The sequence below is a fragment of the Protopterus annectens genome, chromosome 6.part0 (assembly GCF_019279795.1).
Source record: "Protopterus annectens isolate FY-2018-M chromosome 6.part0, PAN1.0, whole genome shotgun sequence".
Classification (NCBI taxonomy): domain Eukaryota; kingdom Metazoa; phylum Chordata; order Ceratodontiformes; family Protopteridae; genus Protopterus; species Protopterus annectens.
In genome coordinates this window covers 1,623,603,591-1,623,616,157 of record NC_056737.1, presented here as the reverse complement: position 1 = coordinate 1,623,616,157, position 12,567 = coordinate 1,623,603,591, and the positions used below count along the sequence as shown (strand labels likewise).

Here is a 12,567-nt window from a genome sequence, read left to right as displayed (position 1 = left end):
AAGAAGATCCTGAATGAAAAATCTCAGCTAGGAAGTCCAAGACCGAATGAATCAGAGCAGTATAGGGGTCTATATTCCTAGCTTTTGCCCAGAAGGAGAAACGTTGCCATTTACTAGTGTAAATCCTTCTGGTGGAAGATTTAAGGGAAGCTACTATGATATCCCAGACGGGATTAGAAATCATAGGAAGCCTGGCTAGGGATGGAAGCGGAGCAACCAAGCAGTGAAGTTGAGAGAAGGTATGGATTGGTGCAGCTGCCCCGACTGGTGGGTCAGAAGATCTGGAACCGGGTCCAGATGCCATGGCTGTACCAAAAGATAATGATGTAGGAACGGAAACCATATCTGTCGAGGCCAATAAGGGGCAATGAGAATCAACTTGGCTCTCAAGGCGGTTGCTTTCTGAATTACTTGTGGTATCAAAGGAAAGGGAGGAAAGGCATAAAGAAGTCCCCGGGGCCAATCCTGGGTTAGAGAGTCTCTGGGGGGATGGCCTGGAAGGGGGAAGAGAGAGAAGAAGTCGGGGCATTTGCTGTTTTGAGGTGTAGCAAAAAGGTTGCAGCAAGGAAGGCCTCACTTCTGAAAAATCTCTTCAGTCACAGATTGTTTGAGAGACCACTCGTGAGGCATGAGAATAGCTCTGCTCAACCTGTCCACTATGATGTTGGATTTCCCGGGGATATGCATTGCTATCAGAAACCGCTGAGAAAAGATTGCCCACTGCCAAAGTCTGAGAGCCTCTCGACACAGTGGATAGGACTTGGTTTCACCCTGCTTGTTGATATACCACACTACGGACATATTGTCCGTTTGGACTGCAATAGTTCCCAGGGGAAGAGAGTCGTTGAGGGCTTGCAATGTTAAAAGCACTGCTCTCATCTCCAGGACATTTATGTGCAGGTGGCATTCGAAAGGTTGCCAAGTGCCATGGACCATCCTGCCCTGATAATGCCCCCCCACCCGATCAGGGAGGCGTCCGATGTAACCATGGCGACCGGGGCGGGAGGAACAAAGGGTCTGCCCTGATGGATTTGAGGGGACGATATCCACCAGGTCAGATGCCTTTTGCAAATTGGAGTTATTATGATCCTGTGATGCATGGAAAGTTGTTGAAAGGACCATTGGGCGAACAGCATCCATTGTAGAAGACGCATGTAAAAGCGGGCAAGGGGAAGAAGTGTTATGGCGGCCGCCATAAGACCCAATACTTTCAGAGCAAATCTGGCCTGAATTTTTTTGCTGAGAAGAATCACATGGACGTGATTTTGAATGTCCAAGATCCTTTGGTCTGTTAACTTTGCTGAAAGTTGCACAGTGTCCAATTTGGCGCCTATAAAAGTAATAGATTGACAAGGCGACAAGGCAGATTTTTCAAAATTTATAGAAATCCCTAGCCCTCTGCAAATGTGAATGGTGTAATCTCTGGCTTGGAGAAGTTGATGCCTGGTGGTGGCAGTGAGGAGCCAGTCATCTAGATATGGAAACACCAGGAATCCTTGACGTCTCAGGTGAGCCGTAACTGCTGCCATACATTTGGTGAACACTCTGGGGGCTGTAGTGAGTCCAAATGGCAGGGCTCTGAATTGGAAGTGACTGGTCCCCAGCCGAAAGCGGAGAAACCTTCTGGAGTGCCTGTGAATTTTTATGTGATAGTACGTATCCTGAAGATCTACCGAGCACATCCAATTGTCCTTGCCCAGAAAGGGTAGAATGGACTGAAGTGTGACCATCCGGAATCTTGTTTTCTTTACAAACTTGTTTAGTTTGCTGAGATCTAATATTGGTCTCCAGTCCCCTGTCTTTTTTGGTACTAAAAAGAACCTTGAGTAGATACCGGATCCTATTTGGTCTGCTGGAACTGGCTGGATGGCTCTTTTTGCTAGCAGTTTTGAAATCTCTGGTACTGCTAGTTCCCTTAGACCGGGTGGAATGTCTGGAAGGGTTCCCTTTTGCTGAACTGGGGTTTGAATAAAGGGAATTTTGTAACCCTCAGATATGACTGACTGTACCCATTTGTCTTGAGAAAGGGAAAGCCAGGCTTTTGGGTACAGCGATAATCTTCCCCCGACTGCCTCCGAAGGTGGACAATCAGGCAACATCTCAGGGATGCTGGAAGGGTTTGACAGAGAGAGGCTCCCTGCTACCCTGATTCTGCGGACCCCCTCTGCCTCTAGGGCAGCATCTGTTGTTGTTACCCCCTCTGCCTCTGGGGGTAAACTGACCTCGTGTGTCAGGTGTGACTCCTTGAGATTTGCGGACATTTTCCCTCCCTCCTGACCTTTTGGGTAAGGTCTTGAAGGGGTGGAGAAATGGACTCCTATGGCAGAAAGAGTCTTGCCATCTTGTTCGCATCTAGTCAAGGTGTCTTTCACTTGAGGTCCGAACAAAGTCGAGCCATCAAAGGGAGAGTTTGTGAAGGACGCCTTGAAGGGATCTGCAAAATTACAAAAGCCGCATCCAGGATTGATGCCTTAAAGCCACTCCTGTGCCTGTGGCCCTACTCGCTCCATTGGCTGCATATGAAATGAGCCGCATGGAGGAGTTAACAATGGAGTTTAGGATTCCTAACTGTGAGTTAATTTTATCCTGGGACCCAGCAGCTGACGGACCCTGTAAAACGTCTCCCAACTCTTTAAGAACATCTCTTTGAAGGCGGGTGAAGTGACACAAGTAGTTCAGCGATAGCATGGCAAAGGTCGCTGAAGAAAAAATCCGCTTGCCGTACCTATCCATAGTCCTAGAATCCTTGTTAGGAGGATGGACAGGTACTGAAGGATCAGCTAGTTCCTTCTTGGTGGCTGCGGCCACCACCATGGCATCAACCGGGTCACCTTTTGTCAAAAATTGCCTGTCAGGTGGGGTCGTAATGAATTTAGAAGGCCTCCGAGGAATGGGTTCTACCGAATCCGGGGCCATCCACGCCTTCCGAGCCACCATGTCCATAACAGGGTCGAAAGGCGGAGACACCCAGGAGGTGGAGGGTCGAGACCCGAACGCCTCCAGGTATACTGACTCGTCCTCAGAAGGATTAAGGGAAGGCCAGTTCCCCCTCTGCTTAAGGAGTTCAAGGATGTCTGAGAAAGAGACATCCTCAGAGGGGGACCTTGGGGATCCCTCCGACTCATCCAAGTCAGTATCGGATGTAATAGACTCGGGGGAGTCTAGATGTTTCCTCTTACATGTCCTCTTACGCGGAGGTTCACCTGACGGGTCAGGAGAAGCCTCGGAAGAGGAAGATATTGCCAATGGGGAAACCTGAGGCATTGGATCTCTGGGTCCGGGAGTAAGAGAGTGGGAAGAGACATCAGCAGGCACTGTAGTGGGAGGAGCTGATGGAACTGACCGTTGACTATGCCCAGGGGCTAGTACACTCCTCATCACCTTGAAGGCTCCCCCGTCAGAGAGGCCAGAAGGCTCCCACTCTGAAGAGATAGGAACTCCAGGCCGCACCGACACGGACGGCTCCGAGGCTGATGTCGGGGCTGAGCTCACCAGCGCCGAAGCTCCGAGAGGGAGAACGGGGTCAGACAAGGGTCCAATGCCACTCGCCCCCTCGGAGCTGACGAGAGAGACCAGACGCCCGGATCCCTCCAATGAAGGCCTCAAGAAGGAAATCGGAGCAGAGGACGACGGAGCCGAAAGGGGGGGTGGTATCGGCTCCGAAGTCACAACAGTCACGGCTCCGAGGAGCTCTGGCTCCGAGCTCTGTAAGAGAGTCAAAGGAGGAATGTTAGGTGGATGTGTGATAGCTACCGTCTGTTGAGACGGGTTATGGAGCATTTGGGCCAATGCCTGAGACTTTAATAGTCTCCTCACCACTCTCTCAAGGTCATGATCGGACAGCCTGGACGACCGAGAAGAACGGCTCTGATGGCTCCGCTCCGAGAGCAGGGGTGATCTCGGAGCTGAACGTATAGACTCCAATGAAGGGGATCGTGATCTCTTTTTTGAGATAGGTGGAGCCGAAGGAGCAGAGGATACGTCGGCTCCAGCCGGGGCCGACACTGAGTGCCCAGATTTAGCAGCATCAGCGCCAGATGGAGCCGATACTGTAACTTCTAATATAGAAGGATCGGCTCCAGCCGGAGCCGATCTCGACACTGAAGGAGAACCAGTAGCTGATGGCTTAGGACTTGAAGCCGAAGGCTTAACTGGTTTCGAGGGCTTCACCGGAGCCGACTTAGTCAGGGAGCTCTCAGGCTTTAATAAGCCCCTCAATATTAATTTATTTCTGCGCTCCTGCAGGACTCTTGGGCTGAAGGCATGACAGATAGCACAAGAGTCCTGCAGGTGCAGAGGTCCCAGGCAGTAAACACAAGAAGTGTGACCGTCTGTTAGAGACATCTTCTGACAGCACGAGTCACACTTCTTGAAGCCTGAGACCTTTGTGTCCTTTGACATAGCTGTGTCGAGGAAACACTAAGTAACAAAAGGAAACACAGACACACACACAATAAACACCCAATCCAATAATAAAAAATTTAAACAGGGATACAAACACACTCAAACACCACACAGAATCCCTGACAGAAAAAATTAGGAAAGGGGGAGGCTTAAGGCATAACTTAGGAGAATGGATAAATAACTAGAAAATTAGGGAACAGTAACGGGAATAGGGTTAAATTATATGTTAAAAGTTTACACAACAACAAAGGTGACTAAAACTAAAGGGATGAGACTAAAAGTCTGAATTTGAAGAAACTTACCTGGAGCTGGTAAAAAAAGCACCTCGCAAGCGAAAGGGGCAAACGAGATCTGGGTAGTCTTTGCCTTGCATCATGGGATATAGGGTTGCATCGAGCTGGTAAAATTAGCTCTCGAGCTTTAGTAAGTGGCCGAGTCGGAGCCGAGGATCGGCTCCGAACCCATCCAGCAAGAATGAAGGCGAGATTGACAACTTAACATTAATTATTAATTTATATTTATATTTAATTTTTTGTAGTGAAACACTGATGGAATACTGAATTTAATTTATGTAATATGTACTGAGTCACTTTAAATGTTTAATATGAATCAATTATTGAATGTAAGTTGTCTGTGTTAATTAGGATGAATAAGTATATTAACTAGCTTAAAATGTGAATGTTTTGTGATCCATGAAGGCGAAAGGCCAAGGTACCAGATCGCTAACTGAATAAAAGATGTCCTGGTGATGTGCTGGTGATTTTGTGTTTTTTTTATTTTATTTGCTTGCTTGCTGGTGTTTCTTGAGTTTGAGTTTGGTGTTAAAATGTCCCAGACAGCTGAGACTCCTGGGCACCTTAATTTGCCAGAAGGTATTCTTTTTGCGGACATTGTGAATGAACGAGAAAAAAAGTTCACCTTGTTGGAAACCTGGAATGTTGGTGGAAATCATGATTCAGATGGGTGATTTCCACATTTGGAGAGACTAATGGCTAAAGAAGTTGCTCTTTTCTTGGACACTCAACTTCTGGAGAAGTATATAAGTCTAAACCTAACTCCGAGGGGCTACGTATTGATAAGCTTCCTGCTACTCAATTTTTGGAAGAGGAGAATGACCTCTTCGAGGAATGGAAGAAAGCATCTCTGGATTGTACCCTGAATTGGCTCCGTATTTTGGTGAAGTGAAACATGAGAGCACATGATAAATTAAAGGCAAAAATCTTGCACTTACAGGACGAGGTGGTGGAGGAGTCCTATTACAGAGTGCAGATTTCTAAAATAAATGAAAAGATTTCTAAGCTTGAGACTGATATTATTCAGCGTAAAAGAAATAAACTAATAAGGGACTTGAAAGATTATGAAATGGGGATTCTTTTTTCGTGGCAGCGTGAACCAATTCGAAGCAGGTCAAAGGTTAGAAGTGGTTACCAGAAGCAGTGTCTTCAGCGGAGCAAAATGTAACTAAACATGTTTCTAAAAATGTAACATTTATTGACTATGCAGCTTCTTTAATTTTAGAGGCTGAGGGGGCTAATGGCACTTCAGTCTCTCGATAACTGAACACTCCTTTCAGGCAAATAAATCTGGCCGGGGGAGAAATGGCAGAAAGGGCAGAAATCGCTTCAAGTGATGAGCAACAGAGTGAGTACAATGAACGGACATTATTTTTTATGAACTTGTCTGATTTGAATCTTTCAAATGATATGAAAGCTGTATTTTTAAGGGGTAGTAAATTTGTACCCACACATTTTCCTTCCTTTGCTGACTTGTATTTTGAGTTAAAGGCATTCAGCAGGAAACTGTACTTAAAAGTTTTCTTTTAGAAAAATGATGTAAACTCTATTGAGAATGTTCATTCTAATAGTTTTAGTAATGAATTTGATGAGGATTTATTAAATATGTCAATTTATGACTATGATAATGCTGAATCTTTCTGCTTGGATGAATTTACTGAGAATTCTAGTTGCTACCATACTGGGTATGGAAAGTTAGCATTACCCCATCTGGTAACTGATAAGAAATTTGTACCGAATATTAAGGTGCCTGCCATCTCTGTATTTTTGAAAGTCTTGTTTAAAAAAATTTCTGTGACATTATCTGAATTTTTAAGGCAAAAGAAATGTTATAACTTAAGTAAAAATGAATGGTTTGCTTTTAAAAGTATGGAAAAACAAAAAACGGAGTTTATTTTTAAGTGTGCTGATAAAGGAGGTAATTGGGTTATTTTAAACAAACAATTATTGTGGAATAGTGGCTGATCTGCTGAATAATGCAGAAGAATATAAATGTTTAATTACGGACCCAATAGTGGAATATAATGATGCACTCTTGACTTTATTAGAGAGAGGTGAACACTTTGGTTTCTTTGATCATAAGGATATATGTAAATTGTATATTAAGAAACCTATTACCCCTACTTTCTATGCTTTGCCTAAAGTGCATAAGTGTTTGCATAAACCCCCGGGTAGACCTATTGTATCAGGGGTTGGTTCTTTTCTAAGTAATGTTAATATTTTTTTGGATTTCCACTTAAAAGCACATTTAAAAAAGGTTGTGGTGCATATTTCAAATACTCAGGACTTATTAAGTGAATTGTCTCAGATCAGATGGCAAAAATATTACTATTGGGTTACTACTGATGTTAAATCACTTTATACGAATATTAATCTCAGATGGGGTTTGGACTCAATCATGGAGATGTTGGGTGATGGACCCAGAACTACCTCCTTGATTAATTTACTTGAATTTAGTTTAACTCATAATTATTTTTCTTTCAATAATGAGTTTTTTCTGCAGTTAAAAGGTACGGCTATGGGGGCTGCTTTTGCGCCTTCATATGCTATTATTTATATGGGATTCTTTGAGAGGAAATTTATTTACCCAACGCTGTTTTTCAAAAACAATGTTATATTGTATAAGCGTTTTATAGATGACCTTATTTTTATCTTTAAGGGTGATGTTAGTGATTTCTTGGATTTTTTTTGAGATCCTTGATAATAATGAACATGGTTTAACCTTTTCTTATGAAATAAATAGGGAACATATTAACTTTTTGGATTAAGAAGTTATGTACTCACCGTAATGTTCCATCTGAGCAGGTATCTTCATTTGTCTGCAACCTTTGGGATACAGATCCGATCTCGGATCCGAGCCGGCAACTTCTACCACAGCATAGATCCGATCTCCTAGCTCCTCCCTTTACCCGTAATCCCCTGCCAACCCTGACTGACCTCAGATCAAGTTTGCCCCATATAACAACTTGCTAGTGTGTCCCGGAAGGGACTCATGTAAGACAACTCCTACTTAGAATCATATTGGTCAGGGGGAAGGCGGGTGGGATGGTTGCAAACAAATGAAGATACCTACTCAGATGGAACGTTATGGTGAGTACATAACTTCTTAATCTGAAGTAGGCACTTCATTTGTCAGCAACCTTTGGGACAGAGTCCCCAGCTACCTGAAACTTGGGTGGCCTTCATGGAAGGATATTCCGGAGCACTGCAGAGCCAAAGGATGCCCTACCTCTGGAGACAACATCCAGTTTGTAATGGCTGATAAAGGTATGGGTTGAAGCCCAAGTGGCTGCGGAACAAATATCATCCAAGGGAACCCTAGATCTAAAAGCAGCCGATGTAGCAACGGCCCTAGTAGAATGAGCACAGACTCCCTGAGGTGCAGGCCTTCCCGAACTCTGATATGCTAAGAGAATACAACTAGCTATCCATCGTGACAGGGTAACTTTAGAAACAGACTTGCCTAGGGTGGTTTTGGCAAAGGAGACAAACAACTGGTTGGATTGTCTATGACCAGCCGTTCGATGAATATAAAAGTGCAGTTGTCTGTGTACGTCCAAAGAATGCAGCTTATATTCTCCTTTGTTCTGATAGTTGGGGAAGAACACGGGAAGATTAATAGATTGATTAATGTTTGCTTCAGAAGATACCTTAGGCAGAAAAGACGGATTGATCCTGAGGTAAACTCTATCCTGATGGAAGGCCAAATACGGTGGTTTGACACAGAGAGCCTGAAGTTCAGAGACTCTTTTAGCTGAAGTAATGGCCACCAGAAAGGCCGTTTTCCAAGAGAGGTATTTGAGATCAACCGTGGCTGCCGGCTCGAAAGGGGGGCTTGTCAAGGCCTGTAGAACTAAAGATAAATTCCATGGGGGTACTACCTCCCTGACAGGAGGTCTGAGGAGGAAGGTACCCTTAAGGAAAGCTTTACAGAGCTTGGAGGTAATAGAGGGCCAGACTCATGCCCTACATGATAGTACGAAATTGCTGCTAGTTGCACCTTGACTGTAGAACAGCTAGCCCCCTGATGAAAAAGGGTAGTTAGAAAGTTCAAAACCGATGTTAAAGGCGCTGTAAAAGGATCTAAATGACGGTGCTCAGCCCAGATGGAAAAGTGTTTCCACTTACTCCGATAGACCTTTCTGGTGGATGGCTTGTGTGCTGCTACTAGAATGGCTTTGACTGGTGAGGAGATTCCGGGAGTCCTTATCAGGAGTGGAACTGGAGCAACCAAGCCGTCAACTTGAGGTTGACCAGGTTGGGGGTCGGAAGACCCAGGGGGTGAGTAATGAGATCTGGAAGAGGATCCAAAATCCAGGGCGGATGAATCAGGTGAGACCATAGGTACGGGAACCACGTCTGACGAGGCCAGAATGGGGCAATGAGGATCAACTTGCTCCCCAACCGACTGGCTTTCTGTAAAAGTTTTAGCATCAGGGGCAGTGGAGGATAAGCGTAAGGAAGACCGGGAGGCCAAGCATGTACTAGAGAGTCTCTCGGGGACTCCCCCAGAGGGGGGATTAGAATGAAGTAACTGTTGCATTTGGTATTTGAGGGAGAGGCAAAAAGATCGCAACAGGGTTGCCCCCATTGGGCAAATATTCGCTCTGCTACTAGAGGATTGAGAGACCATTCGTATGGGGTCAGGATTGTACGACTGAGCCTGTCTGCTAGGATGTTGGACCGTCCCGGAATGTGGGTTGCAATGAGAAAGCGGTTGGTGGATATCGCCCATTCCCACACTCTCATGGCCTCACGACAAAGAGGATAAGACCTGGTTCCCCCCTGTTTGTTGATGTACCAGACCACTGACATGCTGTCCATATGTACCGCAATCGTCCCAATCGGAAGAAGGTCGTGAAGTGCCTGCAACGTCAAAAGCACCACCCTCATCTCTAGGACACTGATATGCAAGGATGTCTCTACGTCGTTCCACGTGCCTTGGACCGTTCTGCCTGAATAATGCCCCCCCCACCCCAGGCGAGAAGCGTCTGTGGTCACTGTGGCGATGGGAGGAGGCATCAAGAATGGACGTCCCATGTGGAGGCACGGGGACTGGAGCCACCACACGAGCGATCTTCTGCAAGTCCTGTTTAGGGGAATGGGATGGTACAGGGGGTTGCGAGACCGGGACCATTGCACCTGAAGGGTCCACTGTAGGACCCCACATATTCAGACGGGCCAAGGGCAGCAGAGAAATTGCTGCCGCCATGGACCCTAGAGCCCTCAGGACCAATTCCGCCGGTGGAGCTTGAAGTTGGAGGACGGCCTGTACATGCAACCTCAGGTTCTGAAGCCGATCTGGAGTCAGGAAAGCAAGCATTAGTTTGGAATCCAGTCTTGCCCCTATGAAATCTATTACCTGTGTAGGAGCCAGAAAGGATTTGGCCATGTTGACCATCAATCCTGGACGTGGAGCAAGATTGAGGAAGTAATCCCTGCATGAACAGAGCAGATGCCTTGTTGGGGCGGTAAGGAGCCAGTCGTCCAGGTACGGAAAGACCTGAATTCCCTGGAGTCTCAGGTGAGCCGCTATTGCCGCTAAGACTTTGGTGAACACCCTGGGGACTGAGGTGAGACCGAAGCGGAGGGCCCTGAACTGAAAGTGACTGGCTCCCAGCCGGAAGTGGAGAAACCTCCTGGAGCGTCTGTCCACTAGAATGTGATAGTACACATCCTTGAGGTCTATCGAGCACATCCAATTGCTCTCCCGTAACAGGGGGAGAATAGATTGCAGCGTGACCATCCGGAACGTTTCTTTGGGTACTCCCAGGTTCAAGAGAGAGAGGTCAAGGATGGGCCTCAAGTCCCCCGTCTTTTTTGGCACCAGAAAGAACCGGGAGTAAAACCCTGATCCGAGCTAATCTGGGGGGACGGGTTGGATGGCTCTTTTTTGTAAAAGCTGCTGAATTTCTGTAGCAGCCGCCTCCCTCTGACTGGGTGGTACGTCGGGGAGGATTCTGGTTTTGGGGGTTACAATAAAGGGAATTTGGTAACCTCTGGATATGATGCAAAGCACCCAGCGATCTGTTGTTATGGACTCACACATTGCTAGGTGCCTCGAAAAACACCCCCCCCGACTGCCTCCAGAGTAGAGCAGCCGGGCAACCCCTCAGCGGTTCTGCGTGGGCCACTCAGAGAAGGGTTCTCTGGACCCAAAATTCCTGGGACCCCCTCTGCCTCTAGGGCGGCGTCCTCCCTGTCCTCCTCTGCCACGAGAGGACTGGTTATCCGGAGCAGACTGGGATTGATGCGATTTCCGGAACCACATCTTCTTCTGACCCTTTTGGTTCTTGGAAAAGGACCTCTGGGCAGCAGAGAAGTGGACTCAAACAGGAGACAACGTCTTCCCGTCTTTCTCACTCTGGACTTAAGTGTTGCAAACGGTTTTGCCAAACAGAGCAGAACCATCAAAGGGGGCATTCGCGAATGACGCCTTAAAGGGTTCCGAGAAGTCACAATGTCGGAGCCAGGCTTGTCGCCTCATGACAAGGCCGACTCCACCAGCTCTAGTAGCTCTCTCAGTGGTGTGAGACAAAAGCTGCATAGAGGTATTAGAAATGGACCGTAGAGTGGACATTCAGGAGGAGTACAGTTGTTTGTCCCCTTCCGACATGGACTCTGGGGGGAGGCAGCGTATTCTTTTATTAGATCCCGCTGCATCCGGATGACGTGTGCCATATAGTTCAGCGCCCTCATTGAGAAGGTTGCTGAACTGAACTGAAGGCCCGCTTCCCAAGGCAGTACATCGCACGAGACTCCTTGCTCGGGGGGTGGACCGTGGGGCTCTCCTGAGCCAACTCTCTCTTGGTGGCCGCCGCCACCAAAATGGCATCCACAGGGGAACCTCTGCTCCAATGGGTTCTCTCTGAGGGGGCACTCAAGATCCTGTCCGGGCGCTTGGGGACTGGCTCTACAGTGTCTGGCTCCCTCCAAGCCCTGGTGGCGATAAGGTCCACCAGGGGGTCGGGGGGGGAGACACCCAAGAGGTAGATGGCCCTGCTTCGAACGCCTCTAGGAATACGGACTCATCGGAGGAAGACTTGGGGGCAGACCCACCCCCCCTGATCCTAAGCATTTCCATGGTCTCCAAAGGAGACATCCTCGGGGGGTGACCTTGGGGAGCCTTCCCCTTCATCTAAGTCCGTATCTTCCGTAAAGGACTCGGGGGAGTCCACGTGCCTCCTCTTACACTTAGACTTGTAAGTAACCTCCTCAGGGGGGCTGTCCGAGGAAGTCTCACCAGCAATGTCATGTTCCGAAGGAACACCCCGAGGCGCTGAAGCAGGCTGCCCCAAAGGCCGGGTGATGGGAGCCTGGACCAGCTGAAAGGGAGTGCAGGGGGGAGCCGAAGCCAGGACCGGAGATCCGGATGCACTTAACAGTGCCCTCTCTACCGCAGCGAAAGCTGAGGGGGAGCCGCCCTCGATCGGATCAGAGAGTCGACTCCCACCTGGATCCGAAGCGGGGACCGGACCCGGGGCCGAAACCATCGGATCCGAAGGACCCGCGCGCTCTGACTGGGATGGAGCCGAAGGCACACCGAATCCCTCGGATCCGAAGCTCGGCATACAGCTCCGAGAGGTCGGATCCAACAAACTCGAGGGAACAGTCGGAGCCGAAGTGCCCAGCACTGTCGGCTCTGACCCACCCCCGGATCCAACGCGGCTCAACTCCGAACGCTCCGAACCCGGAAAATGGGTCGGAGAAGGAGCGATTGGAGCAAAGAATGGGGTCGAGCTCCCCCCCCCGGAGGGGGGGGGGGAGGCAAGAGCACTCCCATCTGCAGCTGGGCCTGGATGAACCTCATCATCCGGTCCATGTCTGCATCCGACATGCTATAAGTGGACCTTGAAGAGGCCACCGAGGC

At 48.0% G+C, this 12,567-nt stretch overlaps 1 protein-coding gene across 1 annotated transcript in view; it reads right to left on the bottom strand.

Moving 5' to 3' along the window:
- The window catches only part of DNAH7 (dynein axonemal heavy chain 7), a 4,771,155-nt gene extending 4,765,799 nt beyond the window's left edge, over nucleotides 1–5,356 (bottom strand). The window contains exon 1 of the mRNA XM_044073696.1: nucleotides 5,323–5,356. Within this exon, the coding sequence (XP_043929631.1) occupies nucleotides 5,323–5,356 (34 nt within the window). The remainder of the gene's footprint in view (nucleotides 1–5,322) is intronic.
- Between the last annotated feature and the right edge of the window lie 7,211 nt (nucleotides 5,357–12,567).